At 60.9% G+C, this 21030-nt stretch overlaps 2 protein-coding genes across 10 annotated transcripts in view; one reads left to right on the top strand and one right to left on the bottom strand.

Annotated features, from left to right (window-relative positions):
* Positions 1 to 2514, top strand: part of SCYL1 (SCY1 like pseudokinase 1) — a 13214-nt gene extending 10700 nt beyond the window's left edge. The window contains exons 13-18 of one of the 5 annotated variants that reach the window (XM_047775294.1): positions 280 to 444; positions 713 to 816; positions 1610 to 1681; positions 1775 to 1987; positions 2078 to 2132; positions 2250 to 2514. In XM_047775294.1, coding sequence (XP_047631250.1) covers positions 280 to 444; positions 713 to 816; positions 1610 to 1681; positions 1775 to 1987; positions 2078 to 2132; positions 2250 to 2374 — 734 coding nt within the window. In that variant the 3' untranslated portion in view covers positions 2375 to 2514. Of the gene's footprint in view, positions 1 to 279; positions 445 to 610; positions 817 to 1609; positions 1682 to 1774; positions 1988 to 2077; positions 2133 to 2249 lie in introns of those variants that run through there. The other 4 variants (XM_047775293.1, XM_047775292.1, XM_047775296.1 and 1 more) reach the window with 4 other exon arrangements.
* LTBP3 (latent transforming growth factor beta binding protein 3) lies at positions 2376 to 21030 on the bottom strand. 5 transcript variants are annotated; one of them, XM_047775288.1, is made up of 28 exons: positions 20220 to 21030; positions 16866 to 17228; positions 16563 to 16765; positions 16266 to 16371; positions 15953 to 16045; positions 15647 to 15769; positions 15008 to 15163; positions 14733 to 14918; positions 14182 to 14198; positions 14033 to 14105; positions 13766 to 13855; positions 11287 to 11412; positions 11071 to 11202; positions 10821 to 10949; positions 10460 to 10582; positions 10104 to 10226; positions 7005 to 7127; positions 6661 to 6780; positions 5464 to 5592; positions 5031 to 5198; positions 4758 to 4841; positions 4319 to 4447; positions 4077 to 4214; positions 3842 to 3982; positions 3535 to 3696; positions 3354 to 3434; positions 3138 to 3269; positions 2376 to 3036 (listed from the first exon to the last, which is right to left on the bottom strand). In XM_047775288.1, the coding sequence occupies exons 1-28, from the start codon at positions 20545 to 20547 to the stop codon at positions 2885 to 2887; spliced, it is 3930 nt and encodes a 1309-aa protein (XP_047631244.1). In that variant the 5' UTR covers positions 20548 to 21030; the 3' UTR covers positions 2376 to 2884. The 5 variants fall into 5 exon arrangements, with proteins under 5 accessions (XP_047631244.1, XP_047631241.1, XP_047631246.1 ...); XM_047775285.1 differs by having other exon boundaries at positions 15008 to 15166; positions 20220 to 21026; XM_047775290.1 differs by having other exon boundaries at positions 15008 to 15166; positions 16899 to 17228; positions 20220 to 21023.

Here is a 21030-nt window from a genome sequence, read left to right as displayed (position 1 = left end):
CCCACACTCATGTCCCCTCTTCTTCTTGCCACATTCTTGACTGTCACCTGTCATGGCTCCCTTCTACCCCTTTGGAGTATCTGAAAGCTGGAAGAACCCAGGGGACAGACTGGATATCAGCGTCGTCCCCCATCCCCGCCCTGAGCATCTCACAGTTGGGAGAACTCAGGCCTGGAGAGGGGGGCCACCACAAGCCACTCTGTTCCAGTTATTGCCCTCCCATCACCCTCCCCATGGAAGCCTGAGGTGTCTGCACCTGTCTCTCCTGTCACTGCCCAGAGAAGGATGTCCATGCAGCCTCCAGCCCTGGAGTAGGAGGAGCCGCAGCCAGCTGGGCAGGCTGGGCTGTGACAGGGGTCTCCTCGCTCACCTCTAAGCTGATCCGTGCACACCCCGTGGCTGCCCCAGCTGAGACCAGCGTTCCCCAGAGACCCATGCCTGAGGGTGAGTGTCTCAGACCGGTTGTGCCTGTGACTGAGAGGGCCTAGGGGGGCTGGCACCCCGGAGCTCTTACTGACTGACTCCCCCTGGGATGGTGATGGGGACCCTAGGGACAAAGTACAGTCTGGTCCCCTCGAGACCAGCTTCCCCTCTGCACTCCCATCCCCAGCAGCTGCCGCTGAGACCTTCCTGGGGCCCAGTGTGTGACACTTAGTGGGCCTCTGCTCCCCAGGGCTTCCTGCCCCCACCCCTGCCCCTGCCCCTGCCCCAGCCACGACCTCAGGCCACTGGGAGACACAAGAGGAGGCCAAGGACACAGAAGAGGACAGCAGTGCTGCTGACAGATGGGATGATGAAGACTGGGGCAGCTTGGAGGTGAGTGGGGCCCAGGAGGTCACAGGCTGCCATGCAAGGAACTCATCTGCACAGCATCCCTGGCAAGCAGGTGTCATGGAACAGCCATTGTGGCCCAGGGCGACAGCTGAGCCCCACTCAACTGCAGAAATGAGGCCAGGCTGGTGACGGTTGGGTCAGCCCGCTGATCTCCCCCCTCACCTCTGCTCCCTGTCCCTCTTGCACCTGTTTTGGTGCCCACCCTGCCCTGTGATCAGCAAGGAGAGGTCAGTGCTAGGCCTACAGCCGGAGCCAGTCCTCCCCGGGGTGGGCTCAAGGTAGGCTGCGGACGGAATGCGGCTGTCCTGAAGGGACTGGGGGCAGAGCTCTGGCTGACACCAGTCTCTGGCCCCTGAGGCCACAGGTGCGGGTGGGGAACTCTAGATCTCATTCCCCAGCCTCACAGAGGAGTGATGACAAGCCAGGTTCCGCGTGTCCACTTTATAGACGAGAAACAGGGCCTGAAGAGAGAATGAGATAGGAGTTCCCATTGTGGCTTAGTGGGTTAAGGATCTGGCATTGCCGCAAGCTGCACATGCAGCTTAGATCTGGTGCGGCTGTGGTGTAAGCTAGCAGCTACAGCTGCAGTTCGACCCCTGGCCTAGGAACTTCCATATGCTTCAGGTACAGCCCTGAAAGAAAGAAAGAAAGAAAGAAGGAAAGAGACAATGAGATAGAAGGCAAAAGAAAGGGTGGAGCCCCTGGCTGGGGCCTCCTTGCCCTTTTGGGTGAGGAATGGGGGCTCTGCGGTCATGCTCTCCTTCCCACCCTGCAGCAGGAGGCCGAGTCTGTGTTGGCCCAGCAGGACGACTGGAGCACTGGGGGCCAATCCAGCCAGCCTGGGCAGGTGAGCTGGGGGCGAGAAGCTGTGTGTATGTCTGGGGGGGGCCCTGCCCCTCCCTCCCTCTCTCTGGCACTGTCTCTTCCTCCTCTTCTGCAGACCAGCAACTCTGGCTACAAATCCCCAGAGTCAGACTGGAGCAGTTGGGAAGCTGAGGGCTCATGGGAGCAGGCTTGGCAGGAGCCAAGCCCCCCAGAGCCGCCCCCTGAGGGCACACGACTGGCCAGCGAGTATAATTGGGGGGGACCAGAGCCTAGTGACAAAGGCGACCCCTTTGCTGCCCTGTCAGCGCGTCGGGAGGCTGCTGCTCAGGTACTTGGCACCTGTCCAGTGGGAAGTGCAGACCGGGGTGGACCTCAACTAGGAGTAGGCCTCCACTCCAGCCTACACTTTTATTTTCAGCCAAGACCCGACTCATGGGGTGATGACAACTGGGAGGGCCTGGAGACCGAGAGCCGTAAGTGCCTCCCCTGGGGCCGGTGATGGGCCAGGGCTCCCCTCCACTGGGACAGGCGTGGGCTAGGGAGCTGAGACTCAGGTTGTCCTGAAGGTCTGCCCTCCTTCCTGCTCCCAGGACAGGCCAAGGCGGAGCTAGCCCGGAAGAAGCGTGAGGAGCGGCGCAGGGAGATGGAGGCCAAACGCGCAGAGAAAAAGGCGGCCAAGGGCCCCATGAAGCTGGGGACCCGGAAGCTGAACTGAATCGTGGGTGTGGGCGCTTACCGGCTAGGGAGAGCAGGCCCCGCAGATGTATTTATTGTACAAACCATGCGAGCCTGGCCTGTGTGGCCAGGCACACCTCACATGTACATAATCAGAGCCACAATAAATTCTATTTCACACCCCCTGTGCTGGGCTCAGTGCAGCCCCCTCCAAGGAGCTGGGGTCTGGCGCTGCCCTGGGGAGTCTGCTCACATGGACAGGAACATCAGTTTGCTTTGAAAACCAAGAGTAAAGAGGCACGATCTGATTTATCAGTTTCTAGGAAACGCCCTCCGGAAGCTCCCCCGAGAAACCCAACATCTGCCTAATGAACCGGCTAATAAGGGTGCCTTTGGAATATGGGGCCGGGGAAGGAGTCTGCGGGCCGAAAGGTCCCTGGGTCCGAGCCCCGAGTTGGGGCCCAAGCGAGAGGGCCAAGCTTGCTTGCCCCAAGTGTCAGGCAGAAACCCCTCGCCGCCGAAGTGATCGCCGAGGTCCCGGCAGGTGGAGTCAGCGGCGGCGCTGGGGCACGCAGGCTCCATGCGGGCGGCTGCGCGCGAAGCCAGCTTTGCAGACGCAGCGGAAGGAACCGCTCGTGTTCACGCAGCGCTCGCTCTTGCACAGTAGCCCGCGCTGGTTCAGCTCTCTGCACTCATCGATGTCTACAGGCAGGGTGACAGGTGCGGACGCGCTCAGCTTCTGGTCCTTCCGGGCCCACCGCCCGCCCTCGGCGCCGCGCCCTCGGGCCCTCGGCCCCGCTCACCGACACAGCGCGCGCGGGAGGCGTCCAGCTGGAAGCCGCCAGGACACTCGCACACCGCTCCGCCCGGTCGCGGCACACAGCGGCCGCTCACGCAGCGGCACTCGTCTGAATCCTCCTCGGAGCTGTCTTCTTCTGCGCGGGCAGGGAGAAGCAGACGTCAACAGCGCCCGCAGCGACGGCCAGGGCCCCCGCCCCTGCCCCTCCCTCTACCCTCACCTCGCGGGGGCTTCCCCAGCAGCAGGGGGCTCGTGTCCCAGAAGGAATTGCTCTCACTCTGTGACGTCGGGCACTGGGACCCTGAGAAGGGCAGGGGGCGGTCATTGGTCTGCGGCGTCCATTCACCCCAGCCCCCGCCCCCGAACTCCCTTCGGGCCGATCCCCCCCAGGGCCTGCTCACCGGCGCCGCGCGGCGGGCACGGGCGGCACTGGGCTCCCCATCCTCGGCCCTGGCGACAGCAGCAGTCGTCGAAGGTGAGGGCGGGCCCAGCCACAGGGACCGCACACATGCCATCCTCTCCGCGCTGGCCCCAGCACACGTCCCGCCGCTCCGGGGCACGGTCTGTGGAAGGGGACCCAGTGTCAGGGAAGAGCCCAAAGCGGGGACAGCCTGCCCCCGCTGCAACCCACCCTCGCGGGAACTGCGGCCCCGGGTCTCCACGTGGAGGAGAGGGCTCTGGAGAGCCCAAGACGACCCTCTCCCTCACCGGCCGGGCTTTCGGGGAGCTGGCAGTCGCGGCCCGAGGGCCCAGGTACCCAGGGCGGGCGGCACTCGCAGCGATAGGAGCCCGGCAGGTTGACGCAGCGGCCGTGGCGGCAGGCTGTGGGGTCCTGGCATTCGTCCACGTCTGCAGGCAGCGAGGGGATGGGTAAGGGTGGAAGTCACAGCTCAACTCGGCCAGCTTCCCTCCTGCTTCCCCAGCCTGCCGACCCGTGCCTCACCCATCTCCTCTGGGCTCAGACACTGCCGCTGCGCGGGGCTGTACTCGGCCGGGGGCGTGCAGGCGCAGCGGTAGCCACCGCGCGTGTTCTCACACACTCCGTTCCGGCAGTTAGACTCGTCCAAGCACTCATCCACGTCTGCGGGGAGGAGAAGCTCCAGTGCTTGGAACCGGCCCGGAGTCAGGTGACTGTGGGTGTCTCCAAGATGCTTTCCTACGGCCACGGGGGCCGGCTGCACTCACCCACGCATTCCAGCAGGTTCCCGTCGTAGTAGAAGCCTTGCTTGCAATAGCACTCGTAGCCGGGCTGCGTATTCACACACTTGCCCTCCTTGCAGATCTCCGCCCCAAACAATATGCATTCGTCGATGTCTATGGAGTGACAGGCCGTGGGCGCCCGCACTCTCCACCTGCCGGGCCACTCCGGCCCTGCGGCCGAGGACGTGTAGGCGGGGCTTAAGGTGGAAGGGGCGGAAACCCTAAGCTAGGGGCTTTTCCGCCCGCTGACGTAAGAGTGATGGGGCGGGGCCTGGTGGAGGGGCGGGGCAGACAGTGACGGAGTGGGCGGGCCTTACCCCAGGGCGGGGAAACAGACCAGCCAGCACTGGCGCGATCCGGGCGGGCCAAAGCTCTGCCGTAGGAGCGGAGCGTGTCAGGCGGGCGGAGCGGTGTTGGGGCTTACCACGGTGGGCCGGGATGCCATAGTTGACGATATTGTTGTCCTGGGTGTAGCCCTTCCCGTCGGGGCAGAGGCTGTGGAACTCAGCTACGAGGAGACAGCGGCCGTGGGGAAGGAAGGAGGCAGGATTGAGCGCGTGCGTGCTGGCGGTCGGGCGCAGGTCGGAGCTCTCCGCCTCATTTCCCACCTACACAGGGAGGGGCCCTGTCCCCCAAAACGTTTCCAAATGAAGAAACCGAGGCTCTGGAAAGGGAAAGGGCCAGCTTGACTCCTGACCTGAGCTGTAGACTGGGCAGGGGTAGATCTCGCAGTGGTCTCCCCAGCCAGCCCCCAGCGAGCAGCAGCACTCCTGCTGGGTGACATTGGTGGCCAGTACACTATCGCAGAACACGGTGTCGTCGAAGTTAAGGTAGCACTCCTTCTTGTGGTGGGGCTGCTCCACCTCTGAGGGGAGGGGAGAACAGCTCAGGGTCCAGCAGAATGTCGTCTTCGCCTGTCCACGCAGCCCACCCACCTCATCCCTCTGTTCCCCACCTCCCCTGGCTCCCCTTGGCGGCCCTGTGAAAGCCAAGCTCCATCCTTGATGTGGCGTCCTTGCCCTCCTGCGAGGCCTGACCCCACTGGGCTCTCCCAGGCAAAAGAGATTCTTCCTGATCCCCAGATACCAGCTGTAGCTCAGGGGAGTTGTCTAGATTGAGGGGGCACTCACCCTCACAGCCGTGCTGGTCCTGGGTGGGCGTGAAGCCCTCATCGCAGATGCAAACGTAGGAGCCCTGCAGGTTCTCGCAGGCCCCGTGGGGAAGGCACAGGCCTGGGTCCTGGCTGCATTCATCTATGTCTTCCCGAGTGAGGGGAGCAGAAAGAATGTCTCAGAAGGAAACTAGCCCCTCCTTCCCGGGAGTGTCCCTCAAGGGCTTCACATAAGTTTAGAACCTGAATTTCCACTTTGGCTTCAAAGCAAGCACAACAGGAAACCCACTTGCCCATGTCTCTCTGGGCACCTGGGTAGATGTGTGCACATTTGGTGCTTGCTACTTCACAAAACTTTCACCGGTTCCCACTGACAAGAGAATGAAATTCTAACTCAGCCCTGTATTTGAAGACTTTCAGTTTGGTCTCCCAATGTCTTTTTTTTTTTTTTTTTGGTCTGCACCCACGACATATGGAAGTTCCCAGGCCCTACACATCTATGCAATGCTGGATCATTAACCCACTATTCCAGGCTGGGGATCGAACCCATGCTGCCGCAGAGACAATGCCAGATCTTTAACCCGCTATGTCACAGTGGGAACTCCTGGTCTCCCAATATCTTTAAGTTTCATTACCCTTTACTCCAAACCACCAACACCCTCAATTCTATGTTCAGGGCACAGATGTCTGGTCTCCCTGAAAACACTGTTCCATCCAGATCTCTGTGCTTTGCAAATACTGTTCTTTGGGCCTAGAATACCATCCCATGCATTTCTCTGCTTAGGGAATCTATTTAGGCTTTAGGGAACCCTATTTATGCTTTAAGTTCCAATTCAACTGTCACTTCTCTGTTGTAACTAATCACTAGTCCAGACCTCTTTTGGCACCCAGCACCCTGAACTGTAAGAATCAAATTACATGCAAGTCTCCCCTAGCTGGGAGCCCTGGGTCATTGCTCAATATCTAGTACAGAGCATAGAACCTGCCAAATATTAGATTCTCAATAAACTTGTTGGATAAATGCATGTAGGGGTGAGTTGGCACATAGTAAGTTCCATGCAATTACTGTCATTAATACTGTTATTGTTATTTTCAGTGAACGAGTAGAAGGATGAATGAGTGAATAGATGGATGGAAAGACAAATCAACAGTGTGTCTAGGCAATTACTGCTCCCTGCTATTCCTCCTCGGGAGCTCTCAGCCAGTCCCCCCATACCTTGGCACTTCCTGCCGCCTACCAGCCGATGCCCCTGGGGGCAGAGACATCGGTAGGAGCCATTGGTGTTGATGCAGTCACCCCCAATGCAGGCTGCGGGGAAGTCACACTCATCAATGTCTGTAGGGGATCCAAAAAGTGGAGGATCTCAGAGGCTGAGCCCAAGGCCTCCTGAAGAGCCTGACTAGGGCCCACCCCCCATGCCCCATCTTGGCTCTGCATGGGGGCAGGATGTGGGAGTGCCTGGCTTGTTTACAGGTAGCCCCTGGGCGTGGGGCCTGGGCAGTGGAGGTTTTAGGGTAGGGAGGGACAGGTCAGCTCCCCCAGCTCCAGGCCCCCCTCACCCTCACAGCGGCTCCGGTCCCTTGATAGATGGTAGCCAGAGAGGCACTGACACTGGAAGGAGCCCGGCGTGTTGTTGCAGATGCCATTGTCACACACGTCCCCAGCCTCACACTCGTCTACATCTGTGGAGCACAGGGACTGTCAAGGGCCAGGGTGGGGGTGCTCTTGGGCCTCTGCTACCCTTTTCCCCACTCCTCCCCATGGCCTGGAGCACCAGAGCTGAGGCCAGTGGAGCCGGAGAGAAGCATGGGGTCCTCACCCTGCTCCTGTGTGCACACCAAGCCCTCAGGACCCGGCCAGGGGCTGCCAGGAGCCCTGGGCCACGTCTGCTTCCTAAAAGCTCAGGCTTCCCCATCCTTCATCCATTCTCACCGAACGAGAGGCCCTCTGGCCCATCCCTTCCTCTCATACTGCCCTGGGCTTCCTTGGCCCTACTGCACTCACCACTGCTTTTGCCCTTCCCCACCTGCCATGGCTCCCTTTCTTCTGCTTTTTTTTTTTCCTTTTTTTCAGGGGTGCACCTGCAGCATATGGAGGTTCCCAGGATAGGGGTCTAATTGGAGCTACAGCTGCCAGCCTACACCAGAGCCACAGCAACGCCAGATCCTGAACCCACTGAGCAAGGCCAGGGATCCAACCTGTGTCCTCGTGGATACTACTGAGTTTGTTTCCACTGAGCCACAATAGGAACTCCCTGGCTCCCTTTCTTCCCCTAAGCTCCCCTATGCCTGCTCTCAGAGAACAATTCTTCCGCTTGTGCAGTAAAGGGACTGCACATGCATCTCTGCAGTCCATTCTGGTGGAAGCTGGCTGTTGCCCACACCCAGATCCCTTCCAAACCACGAGCTTCCCCTGAGGTGCACTTGGCCCCCCGCACCAGCCTCCACCCTCTCTATTGCGTCAGCGCCCACCGTCCTAGCTCCTCTCCCTCTGCTTCCTCCCCATCCTAGGTGTTTTCAACATCCATTTGGACAACCAGGCCCAACCTCTGACCTTACATTCCTCGATCCCTCAGTTTCTGTCGCCTTGCCCTCAGTGCCAGCCACTCACTCTCAGTACGAAGGGCTGGGATCTCCCCCACGTTGGGCATCTCAGATGTGGCTTCCTTCCCATGGCCTCTGTGGTCCCCAAGTCCCCTACGCCACCTCCATTTGCAAGGGCCCACGAACACCTCTCCTTCTGCCTCGCTGGTCCAGCAAAGTCAGAGCCCCAGCCTGCTTCTCACATCCTGGGTGCTGCGTGGTTTGGAGCCAGCCACCAAGCTGAGCACGCTGGGCCACTCCACACCCTCTGGCCTCCAGCCCAGCCTGATCCACAGCGTTGTTAACGCCACTCTCTCCTCTTCCTCTCAAGCCTTGACTCTGGCAAGCCCCTAGGTAGCCTCCATGGCCCTGGACAGCTCCCAGCCTCTACCTTCTCCTCAGCCTGCATCCTAAACCCCAACCAGCGGGGAGGCCACCAGGACTTTCTTGTCTCCCCAGGGAGCTATTTCACAAGAACCTGTACTGCACTGAGCTCGCCCTCCTCTGCCCTGGAAGCCTCCCCTCCCCAGTGTCTCAGCTAGTGCTCCCTGGGCCCTCCAACCACCCTGGCCCCCCCATCTCCCTGCTGCCCATGTGGCCATGTACACACAAGGCTCTGCCAAGGCTCCCCTCACCAGACCCCCCCCCTCCCTGGCTGCACCCCCATGGCTTCACAGCCCCCACAATCCACAATTCCAGGTGGATGGGTCTGGCCCAAGGCCTCCAGTCCCTATGGTGCACCCTCTGCTGGCATCTTCAGCTGAGAGGCCCACATCCCGAAATGCAGTATCTTCCTTCTCTCTCTCTCCTTTTTAAGGGCTGCACCTGCGGCATATGGAAGTTCCCAGACTAGGGGTTAGGTAGGAGCTGCAGCTGCCACCCTGCAACATAGCCACAGCAATGCCAGATCCAAGCCGCATCTGCGACCTACACCACAGCTCACACCACGCCCAATCCTTAACCCACTGAGCGAGGCCAGGGATCGAACGTGCATTCTCATGGGTATTAGTCGGGTTCGTTTCCACTGAGCCACAACAGGAACTCCAATGTCTTCCTTCTCAAACATGCCCCACCCCTGGAACACTATCCCAGGGAGCAGCACTACCCACTGAGTCATCCAAACCAGAAACTTGGGGAACCCCTAGTCCCATCTCTTCTTCATCTTGACATCCAGTTAACAAACCCAGGTAATTGGTTCTGATATGTATTTACTATCACATAATCTCATGACCACCTCGAGGCCACTCTTCTCATTGCTTCCACCACTGCCTCTGTCTCAGTCTCCACCAGACCTCCAGCCACTGTCCACAAGGAGCCTCAGGGGACTTTCTAAAACACATGGCAACTCTTGGCCTTCGTCCCATTAAAAAGCTGCAGGTGCCTCCTAACACCCTGGGAGTGAAGCTCAACCTCCTGAGCAGGGCGTGGGGGAGGGGGCTTTCAAGCGGTGAGGGCCTGCCCCTCCCCAGCCAGCCGCAGCCCCCATCCCCTGCCTGTACCTTACAGTTCCCTCACACTCAGCGCGGGAGTTCTTCTCTGAATTCGCTGGCGCTGAGCCTGGCGTGCTCTTCCCTCTCATCTTTCTTTGTCTGGCTAACTCCTATTGATCCTTTAAGACAACTCAGGCCTCCCCCTTCTCCCAGCCCTGCTGAGGTTTCCCAGAAACACCCAGACGCGATCCAAGTCTGCAGTCTGTGTCCAAGTTCTCCAGTTTCTCTGAACCCCAGCCCTCAGCCCGTCCCTTGGTGCATAGGAAACGTTAATGTTGGGGGAGGGGCTTTCTTTTATATATATTTTCCCCTCAAATTTAAGGAACGTGCTTTGCAAACTCAACTTCAAGCCTTGTCTCCTAAGATCCTTCCTACTGAGAAATTCTGGCAGCTCCCTCCTCCGCCAGGTTCGCTGAGGAAATGAGGGAGTGGACCAGTGAAGGGGTTGATGTCTGTGAAATAGCTGCCTCCTGCCCACCCGTCTGACAGTCTGACAGTCTGACACTCTGACAGATGGGTGACTCAGTCCTCAGCTTCAGCGCGTAAGTGAGTGGCGGGTGGCAGGGCGGGGAAGGCTGGAGCTCACCCAGGCAACTGCGGCCGTCCGGGGAGGGCGCGTAGCCCTGGGCGCACGTGCAGCGGAAGGAGCCTGGGAGATTCTCGCACCAGCCGGGCGAACAGAGGCTGCCCTCGGCGCACTCATTCACGTCTGCGGCGGAGAAGGCTCGCCTCGGACTCCGCCCCACTGGGCGATGCACCTTGCGGGGGTTGGAGTCCCCTGCGCTCTGGACGCGGCCTTCTACTCCGGGGAAGCCCGGCTCTGGAGGTAACTCCCACCGCCACCAGCCCCGCCCCATCCACCCGGCAAAGTCGAAGGGCCCCGCCCATTTAGGTTTGAAGCCCCGCCTCCTACCCGACCCGGGACCCAGGCCTTGCCCTCACCGCGGCAAGCTCCGCCCCCCTGGCTGCGGTAGCCGGGAGGACAGGCAATGCACTTGAAGCTCCCAGGTTTGTTCTCGCATTTGCTATCCGGGCAGGAGCTAGGATCTCGGCACTCGTCGATGTCTGCGTGGTAGGGAGGAGGAGGACTGTTTGGCGACAATGGGGCGGCGAGGCGCTCAGGGTCCAAGGCAGGATTTCCCTCCATCACAGATCAACAAGGTGAAACGGGCCCCCTGGGCTCCGAGAAGGAAACCTCCGAGAGGCCCAGAGCTGGGCAGAGACCGGAGTGAGGTCCTCCGCCCCCACCCCCGGCCCAGGGACAGCTGAGGACCCCCGTCGGCTGGGAAGGGGTCTTCCCCACCTTCGCACACGGGCGGTCGGGAGGCTTTGAGCCGGTAGCCGGGGTAGCAGTTGCACTTGTAGTGACCGGGAAAGTTGATGCAGAAGCCGCCGTCGCCGCACAGATGGGGCTTGGAGCACTCGTTCAGGTCTGAGCGGGAGGAAAGGGGCGAGAGGGGAGTGCAAGGGGCGGCGGAGAGGGTTACATGCGGTCAGGAGAGTCCCCAGGGTCCACCGAGCCCCAGCGCAGCCCCGGGCCGGGCCGTGCTCACCCACGCACGAGCGCCCCCCGGCGCCGACGTGCAGGCGGTAACCGCGGTTGCAGTGGCAGTTGTAGGAGCCACCGGTGTTCATGCAGATGCCCCTCCCGGCGCCGCACGGCTCCGCCTCGCACTCGTTTACATCTGAGGAGGACGAGCGGGCCGGGAGGTGTCAGAGGATTCTGCAGAGCCGAGGCCGTCCCCGGGCCACCCACTCGCCACACTCACCCACACAGTAGCGGTGCTGCGGGTGCGACCGGTAGCCTGGGTTGCAGTGGCAGGAATAGTCCGAGGGGCCCGGGACGCACTCTCCATGGCCGCAAATGTTCTGGTTCAATCGGCACTCGTCTGTCTCTGCGGAGGGGCGGGGAGGCGGGGCGGCAGGTCAGGGAGCTGGGCAGGGAGTCTTCATTTTCTGCCACGTCCTCTGGGAGGAGGATCTGGATACCCCATTCCTAATGAGGTGGATACCTGAGCCTGGTCGCACCTGGGCCTCTGTACATCCATACGCCAATCCGAGGATTCCCTACACCCTCATCACAGGTAACTCTGACGTCACAACCCCGGGTAGCCCCAAACCATGACCCCAGGTCCCTGACATCCCTATGTGTCCTCAACCCCAGGACCCTTGATATTTCTTTTTCTTTTTTTCTTTTTGGGGCCGCACCCGCGAGGCATATGGAAGTTCCTGGGCTAGGGCTCAAATTGGAGCTGCAGCTGCCAGTCCATGCCACAGCCACAGCAACCCTGGATCGGAGCTGCGTCTGCGACCACGTCCACAATCTGAGCTGCAGCTTTCAATAACGCTGGATCCTTAATACACTGAGCAAGACCAGGGATCGAACCTGCATCCTAGTGGGTACTAGTCAGGTTATTAACTCGCCTAGCCACAACGGAAACTCCCAGGACCCCTGATATTTCTGTCCCCACTTACTGTACTCTGACCCCAGTCACCTCAATGCCTTAAAGCCCCGGTCACACTAATATCCTCTAGACCAAGTGACTCCTCAGCACCCCTTGTCTTAGGGACCTGCCCCCTCCCCCATTCCAGAATAGTTGAATTCTTCCCCCTCCCAAGGCTGGGAAGGAGCTGGTTTCCTGGGAATCCTGCCTCACCCATGGTTGGGCATAAGTGGTCAGATCCAGGAATCACCTTCACCCGCTTTGCTCCCATCCTCAGTATTCTCTGCCTCTCCCTCTTTGTGAGCCCTGCTGTGCAAAGCCCAGCCTTGAAGTTGAACTCTGTCCCACCCCAAACACGCCTGGCCAGCAGCCTTCTGCCCACTGTTCCCTTTGCCTAGAGGGCCTCTCCCCAGGCATCCTTAACACCCTCTCCTCTGAGAAGCCTTCCCAAATGCTTCTTCTTCCACATTCCACAGCTTCCGGGCCATCACTGGGTTGTCGTAGTCTATGCAGACTTCCAGGGCAGCCACATTCCTCCTAAGTCCTCACCCTAGGAGCTCCTCTAGCCTCTGGTTTTCAATCAGGCTGGTAACTCCCTGTGGCTCTGCAGTCCACACAGACGTGGGCTTGAGTCTGGCTCAGCTGTGTGACCGGGGCTAGTTACTGAACCTCTCTAGCCTCAGTTTTCTCATCTAGGAAAAGAGGCTACCAGTGCCCACTTCACAGAGTACGAGAAGCTTAAATGGTATTTACTGTGTAACACTCTTCAATCAGTGCCTGGCCCAGGGCAGCTGCTCAGCTGCAGCTAGCAATTATTATGATGCCCAAAGCCCTGCAGACACTTCCCACAGCCTTTGGGATCAAACCCAAGCCTCTTAACAAGGCTCCCTGCACCGAAACACCCCTGGTTCAGAAACACTGATCTGTGTGTGGTTTCTCCCTCCTGCACAAAACCAGGGTTTCATGTTTCTATGCCCTTGCCCAAACTCTTGCCCAAACCAGACTGTCCTTTGGCCCAACGCACATGCCCATTTAGTTCCCACTTCTTGTCCTTGATTTCTACCAATCTTCAAAGCCCTGCTCAGAAAGCTTTCTCTCATCACCACCCTATATCTTATCACAACGCCCAGACTTCCTTCCTTCCTCTCTGATTTATCTTTTGTACCATTTATGAGACATACTAGATTTTGACTCTCTTTCTCTCTCACTCTCTCTCTCTTTTTTTTCCCCCCGTCTTTTTAGGGCCGCACCTGTGGCATATGGAAGTCCCCAGGCTAGGGGTCAAATCGGAGCCGCAGCTCCACAGCCACAGCAACGCCAGATCCAAGCCTCATCTGCAGCCTACATCGCAGCTCACTGCAACACCAGATCCTTAACTCATTGAATGAGGCCAGAAATCAAACCCTCATAGATACTAGTCAGGTTCGTTACCGCTGCGCCACAACGGGAACTCCGATTTTGACTCATTGATCTATTCGTTGTCTATGCTACAAGGACAGAGAATTTTTGTCTGTTCTGTTTTCTCCTGTATCCCCAGTACTGAAACAGTGCCTGCACATAGTAGGTCCTCAATAACTATTTGTCGAATATGTGACGACATGCCTTCAGACTGGGCGGATCACCATAATACCCGCATTGCTTGAGGGCAGAGTGGCATCTCTGCTGCACGCCAAGGCTTCCCTAGCGCCCAGCCCAGGGCCCAGGAGGTGTTAGCGCTGTGGAAGGATTGGAGGGGTTAAGGGAGGAGAAAAACCCATTAGGGGCGTGGCTTACCCTGGGCGTGGCCTAGGTGGGCGGGTCTTACCTGTGACCTGAGTAGGGGCGATCTCTACCGCACTGCGGGATGGGGGCAAGTCGGGCAGGAACCGGGGCGGCGAGGGCCGGGAGATCAGCTCTGCGGGCGGCAGCACACACCCGTCGGCGGGTGAGGGGGCTGAGGGAGCCGCCCCTCTTGCCTTAGATCACCGGCGGGGAATTTCACACCCAGCTTTACCGCCCCCTGGTGCCTAGGCTGTGTACTTCGCCGGCAGTAACAGCCCTTGAGGACTCGTCCCTGCAGCGCCCAGCTCACCAGGGTAGGGCCGGGCAGGAGATGTGGTGACAGTCGGGTGGCTCTGCTGCGCTGAGTGCTCTTCAACCACTGGCTGTAGGTGACAGCAGCATAAGCCCTCTGTGTCTCCTCGGCCTCCCTGCCCCTCCCACCTGGGCTCTCATACTCACTGAGTCTGTGCTCACCCCTGGAACGGAAGAAGACGGGCTATTAAGTGTGGGGCTGGGAGAAGGGAGTCAAGCCTGGGGTCAGCAGGTGGGTATTTGTGGTCAGGTCTCTAGGAGTTCAACAACCATGTCTCTGGGTCAAGCCTCACAGTAGGCAGGGAGTGTTTCCATTACAGGTCAGTGAAGCAAAGGCTGGACAAGGTCCTTGGCTTGAAAGCTTATACTGGGTCGAATCCCTGGGTCAGGGGTCAGAGGGTCAGATCTAGGGGCATCATTTAGGCTGAATCAATGCTCTGGTCTGGAAACCAAAGCGATCCCAGGGTCAGAGAATGGAATCTGGAGAGCAACAACTGGTCCAATCCTGTTGATCAGGGGTTAAATCCTGGGGTTACAACATTGGTTAGGGGTCAGAGCATCAGCTCTGGGGGTCAGTGCTGGTCTAGGATTAGAAGTTACAGAGGTTAGACTCTGAGGTCATATCTGTGGCTCACGGGTCAAGGTGTCAGGCCTAAGGGTTTAGCAATTGTCAGCAACCAGAAGGGGTCAGGTCAGACCTCTCTCTTCCTCTGTGTCCTCAGGTGGTGGTGCCCGGCTGGGGCTCTCAGGGAGCTGCTGGGGCTTGGGTGGCCCATCAGGGTGCAGGAAAAGGGAAAAGTCACTCTCGCCCTGAATGGTGAGCGTCTGGTGGGAGGTGAGGATGTGGTACCCCTTCCCAGCTGGGCAGATCTCCTTGAAGGCAGCTGTGGCCAGAGCAAGGGGTGGGAAGTGGGCATTGCCTGGAGAGCCACGCAGACAGCCCCCTCCCTGGCCCCCAAAGCCCCAGGCTCACCAGTGCCATCAGCCGGGCAGCGCTGGCACCTGGCACCCCAGGCCTTGCCCACGCTGCAGCAGCAGAGCTGGCGGGTGAGGCGCGTGGTCAGCGGGTGCTGGCACTGGTGCTCAGGGCTCACCAGGCGGAAACACAAGCTCTTCTCCTCCGGCTTGTCTGCTGCAGGGGCCGTGGTGGGCATGGGCATCTGGGCCTGAACACTGTCCACAGCCCTCTTCCCAGCTGCTCCAGACCTTGCCCCTCTGGCCCAGACAACCCTTGATCCTCATGTGGCCTCTGACCGACGTGACCCTGAGTTCATATGACCCCGGAACCTCTGTTATTCTGACCTCGCTCACCCCTGATACTCCTGTGACCACTGACCCCACTGACCCCCCTTTCTAACTGCTCTAGACATTATCCCTCCCATTCACCAAGTCCGTGATCTCCCATGACCCTGACTCCATATAATCCCCAACCCTCTGTGACATCTAACCCCAGGTGACTTGTGACTCCTGAACCCACTGATCCCTGCTCCTATCGGCTTGGGTCCTCTCCTCCTGAAATGGGCCCTTGACCCTACTCTGACCTCTGTGACCTCTGACCCTTGCTTACCCTCCCACCCACACCTTGTGACCTTCCAGGGTCCCCCAGTCTCACCAATGCATTGTGTGCGGGAGGGCCCCAAGCTATGGCCAGGTGGGCAGACACAGCGATAGGAACCAGGGTTGTTGAGGCAGTCACCATGGCGGCACATGCCTGGCATCGCGCACTCGTTGATGTCTGTGGTAAGTGGGAGTTTGGTCCCTCCAGGCTGGGGCCACAGGGTGACAGCAAGCTGCTCCAAGAACTTCAGAGTCCTGCCCCAGCCCCGCCTCCTCCCTCGCCGACCTCAGGACCTTAGGACCTCCCCCAGCGACGACCAGCTTGCCCCTCCAGCCCACTGAATCTCCCAGCCGGCCATACCCTGGCAGTGGGTGCTGTTCAGCCTCTTGTAGCCCTGGGGGCAGTCAGCGCCCACCTCCCCACGTACAGGCCCTGGCTTCTGCACCCCTGTGTCTGCAGAGAAAGGAGAGCATGGCAGGGGGGTACCCTGGGGGCCTGCAGAGAGGCACTGGGAAGGGCAGAGTAGGATGCTGAGAGGAACTCTATGGGCAGTGGAGGGCTCAGGCTGCTTGGGCTGGGATCTCCCACTGCTGGGCTGGGAGGGCTGTCAGTGGGTCTACCCTGTGGAGGCGGGCGGGTGGGGGCGGGCATCTCACGGAGCCAAGGCACTCACACTGCAGCTGGGGGCACTTGTGGCACTTGCTCTGGCCCCAGGCAGTGCCGATGCTTCCACAGCAGTCTTCCTGCTTGGTGAGGCCCGGGAGGGGATTGCTGCCACACTGGAGAGAGGAGTGTGGGCAGGGGTCACCGGGTGCCCAGCCCCCACCTGGCCTCCCTCCTGAGGCCCTTTTCCTCCTGCCCCACTCAACCTGCAGACCCTGGGAGTTGAGCAATCCCGAGGAGGACGGGTTGGAACCCTGCTGCCCTGAGAGAAGGAAGGGCCGGTACAGCCGAGACTGGATTCACTCACGGGCTGCTTGGGCAGTGTGTCCTGGAAGCAGCGGCCCAGGGGCTTCTGGGTGGGCGGCCGGGGGTGCTGGGGCTTGGGGTGCGGCAGCAGGTGCTGGGAGGGGGCCGGGCCCTCGGCGTTGGGGCCCTCGATGCGGTGCACCTGGACGGAGGCCTCGGGCGGGTGGTGGACCCGCACGTTCACCACAGGGGGCGGGGCCTGCACTGGGAGGCGGGGCACGGTGGCTTCAGCGCTGCCGCTGCCCCCGCGGAGCTCCTCCAGGGCTGGCCCCGCGGGGGTTCTGCCACCCTCGCGCCCGCCCACCTCGGCCTCCCGGGGTCTGCTGTTGCCTGGTACCTTCCGCTGAGATCTGTCCTGGTCCGAGGGGCACCAGGAAGGCCGCGTGCTGGGCAGGGGGTCCCTCCCCGGGCCCCGGCGGATCAGCAATCACCTGGACCGCGTAGATGGCGTGCTTGCTGGCCACAGACTCGCCATCCGGAGCCAGGGGCGGCAGCGCGCCTGTGGACAGGGACCCGGCCCGGCCAAGCCCAGGGCCTGAGCCGCCGGTGCCCCCGCCAGCTCCTCCGGCAGGCACCTGGCAGAAGCGACCGGTGAAGTCCGGGGGACACAGACACTGGTTTCGGGAGGAGCACTGGCCGCCGTTCATGCAGGGCAGAGGGCACACCACTGGGGAGGAGAGGTGGGTCAGGGCCCAGGCAGACTCCGATCCCCAGACCCCCCCCGCCCCCCCCCCCGCCCCCCCCATCCCTCAGCCACATCCTGTCTCTTCCCCTCCTCCCTCCTTCCTTCCACCCACTGGTTCTGTCTTCCTTGGGAAGCTGGGTTTTTTGTTGTTTTTTTCACACACAGAGAAACTACCCTCTTGGTTCCCCAACATCCTTAGACCCATGGGACGACCAGAGTCATAAGTCTTGGACTTAAATCCCAGCTAGAGGGCCATGTGCCATCTGTGTGGCCCTGAGTTCCCCTCCCTGTGCCCCAGTGTCCTCATCTCTAGGGGTGTCCTGTCAATTAAATGAGGCAATGCCTGTACAATTGCTTAGCACGATGCCTAGTACACAGAGGGTGCTTAATAAGTAGTAGCAAAAGGTGATGCTGCTGCTGCTGCTGATGGTGATGATGCAATAGCCTTTTCCTCCCCGTGGGCCTTTCCTGGAAATCCCAGTCTCTACCTGGCGCTTTCACCTCCTTTCGCCTAATGATTCCCTGGATCCAGCCCTCTCTGGGCTCTCCCTCTGTCTTGCCATCCCACGGCCCACGGCTCACCACTGCCAACTTGAGCCATATCTTCCAGGGCCCTCTCTTAAACACCTCCGCTCAGGGCACCCTGTCAGAAATCGGCATCCTGCCTCCCCACCTCCTCTCAGCCTTGGACCACCACCTGGAATCCCTGCCTGCCTAGTCATTCATAAGGGAGCCTCGAGGCTCCATCCCTCCTGCTCTTACTCCCTAAAGCCAGTTCTGGCTTCTGTGATGTCTCATGAATCCATCCCTCCTCCTCCTTGCGCCCCCCCCGCCCCTCCCCCGCCTGTCCACCTCCTAGCATCCTCAAGACACTTGCCTCACAAAAAGCTCTGGCAGGGTCAGACACCTGCTCATAGCTTGCTTCCCTGCCTGCTCTCGTGGCCCAGAAGGAACCTTCTTTCAGTCCATTCCTGCCCCTGCTCTCTCCACGTGCACCCTATGCTCCAGGACTCACCTCCCATCTCCTATAAAACATGCCACGTCCTCTGCCTCCCTGGCTTTCATCATGCCCCCCCTACCCCCCAGAGCCTTGTCCCCATCTCTGCATAGTCACATCTCAGCCTTCCAGTCTCATCTCCTCCTCCAGGAAGGGAGCCTTTCCTCATATCCTACCCACCCTCCACCCAGCTCTGCCCAACTCTGCCCAGCACTCAACATGGTTATACTCAGGTCTGTTCCCCACACCATAAAGGGGGCCTCAGCTCTGGGTGCCAGAGAAGGTGCAGCGGGAATGAATGAAGGGGTGACTCACTGAGAGGATGGGATCTCTGTCTTGCTGTCATACACTCATATCTGAAACCCAGCCATGGGGACCTGAGCTCACGCTCCAGCCCCAGCCCCAGCCCCTCTCCCACCTGCCGCATGGCTGCCCTCCCTTCCCAGGATGGGAAGGTGGGGGTACTACTCTCTGGAAACCTGAGGGCCTCAGAGGGACAGCCCAAACACATGGCCATCAGGGCCTGGCTAAGGGCATCCCAGACCAGCCCATCCTGGCCGGCCTCCTGGGGCCAGGCTCTCAGGGCAGAAGGGGTGTGTTCTGGGCTGGGGGAGGCAGGATCCTCTCCTTCCTGCCTCCCAGTGAGTCACCCATAGCGGTGAGGGTGACCTCCCAGTGACACCCGCCCACTGTGGCCTGGGCGCCGAGCCTGGGGGATGTGGGCAGCACAGATGGAGACAGCAGCCTGGGCAGGACGGCCAGGGGGCTTGGGAGGCCGGTCTGTGTACACTCACATGCACAGTCATCTCATCACACACACACATGCACAGACTCATTCTGACACCAACACAGGCTTACATAAACACTCCCATAGTGTCTGCACACACGCACCCAAGACAACACAAAGAAACACGTACTTAATCCTAGGGTGCTGCTCCAAAGCCTGTGTATGCCCTCATGTGTGTGCCATGCACCAGCGCACAGGCGCGCGTGCACACACACACACACCCACCCCTCATGAGAACGGGGAACCACATCTGTGGGGTTCCTCGGGTCTGTGAGTGGGTCTGTGAGTATAGAAAATTGTCAGAGGGGCTGTTTTGCTGGTGCCATCCTGGGCCTGGCCTAATTACCCTGTCCAGGAGGGTAATTACTGCGGGGACACCTCCCCCAGCCTGGCCCATAGGGCTCTGCGCGGGGAGAGCTGGGCCCCAGGCTGGCCCTTTGAAGACAGATGTTGGGAAAGCGGGGGCTCCAGGTGGACCTGGGGACTTATCAGGGCTGGCTAGGGGGGAGACCGAGGCAGAGCTGTGGAGAGCTTATCAGGGAAGCACAGACGGGGCATCCGGAAGGAGAGACTGAGGCCCCCAGCCAGCCCCCACCGCCAGTGTTAGGCCTCAACTCCCCTCCCCTCTAAGACCTGCCAGTCACTAATTCCCTCTCTCCCAGCCCTGACCTTAGCTCCTCCTCCCAGAGAATGCAGGTGTCTACCGCTGGCAGGCCCTACTTTAGACATTTTTTTAGAGGCTTTTCCTGTTTCTTCAGCAAGTCTGTTTCTTGGGGGAATACTCAGCCCTTCTCTGAGACTTCCTGCCCCTCCAAAGCACGCATCCCTCAAACCCCTTCCAGCTGACCCGGACGCCCTCTCAGAACCCAGCACTTTTCTAGAGGCCGGTGCTGGCCAGGACCCCAGCCTTACGGCCACCTCAGGCCTCAATCTGAACCCAAAGCTGTGCAGTCCGGGCTTCCACGCAGCCCTCCCCTCTCCCACCCCAGGACTCTAGCCTCCCAAGCACCGCCCCCCCCCCCCCCCGCCCCCGGCCCTCCTGTCCCTGGAGCCCCAGCCCTCAGGCCCTGCTCTGATCCCTGCCCCCCCCCACCCCACTCCGTGTCACCTGGCCTCCCCTGCCCTGGATCCGGCATTCGTCTCGGTGCCTGCCGTCCCCGCTCCCCCTGCCCCTGCCCCTGGCCCTCACCCACGCGGAAGCCGGAGCCGGTGAGGGTATCGGTGCTGTGGCCGTTCTCTCCGATGAGCGTCATGTTGGAGCCCTGCTGACAACTGTCCCGACACTGGCCCTTGAGACAGGTCCGCTTGCAGATGACGGGCGCAAAGACCACCTTGAAGCGCTCGCGGGCCAGCGCCCCGCCCCCGCCAGCGCTCCTCTCGCCCGCCGGCCCCCCCTCGGCCCCGCCGCCCGGGCCCAGCAGCAGCGGCAGCAGCAGCGCCAGCAGCCCCGCCGCCCCCGCCCCCGCCCCGCGCATCTCAGGGGCCAGGCCTCCAGCAGCCCCACGGGGCCCGGGCATCCGGGGCTGCAGGACCCGGGGGGCGCGCCCGGGCGGGGGCGATGGTCCCGGCGCCCGAGGAGGGGAGCGAGCGAGCCGGGAGCCCCGGGAGAAGGGCAGAGAGGGCCGCGAGGGAGAGGATCGGAGGAAGCGCGCGGGGAGGGGACAGCAGGCGCGGGCCCGGGGAGAGGCGGAGAGATGGAGGCTGGACTGCGGGGCGCCCAGAAACTTCCACCGCCGCGGGAAGGAGCCCCGCCACGAGCCGGGGCCGGCGGCCTGCGAAGGCCGCGAACTGAGGCCGGAGCGAGGAGGCCGGAGCAAGTGGAGGCGGAGAGGAGGCGCGAGGGGAAGGGAAGGCTGGGCGGCCGGCCCGCTCCGCGCCTCCCCCGGCCGGGCTGGGCTCCCGCGGCCGCCGGGAAGCAGGGAGCGCGCGGGGCGGACGCAGGGAGAAGTGAGCAGTTGTTTTCCCTGGCTGGAGCGCGGCGCGGCGGCGGCGAGGGGGGC

The sequence above is a fragment of the Phacochoerus africanus genome, chromosome 4 (genome assembly GCF_016906955.1).
Source record: "Phacochoerus africanus isolate WHEZ1 chromosome 4, ROS_Pafr_v1, whole genome shotgun sequence".
Lineage (NCBI taxonomy): Eukaryota > Metazoa > Chordata > Mammalia > Artiodactyla > Suidae > Phacochoerus > Phacochoerus africanus.
Note: the sequence above shows the minus strand (reverse complement) of the source record. Positions and strands in the feature narration are given on the sequence as shown.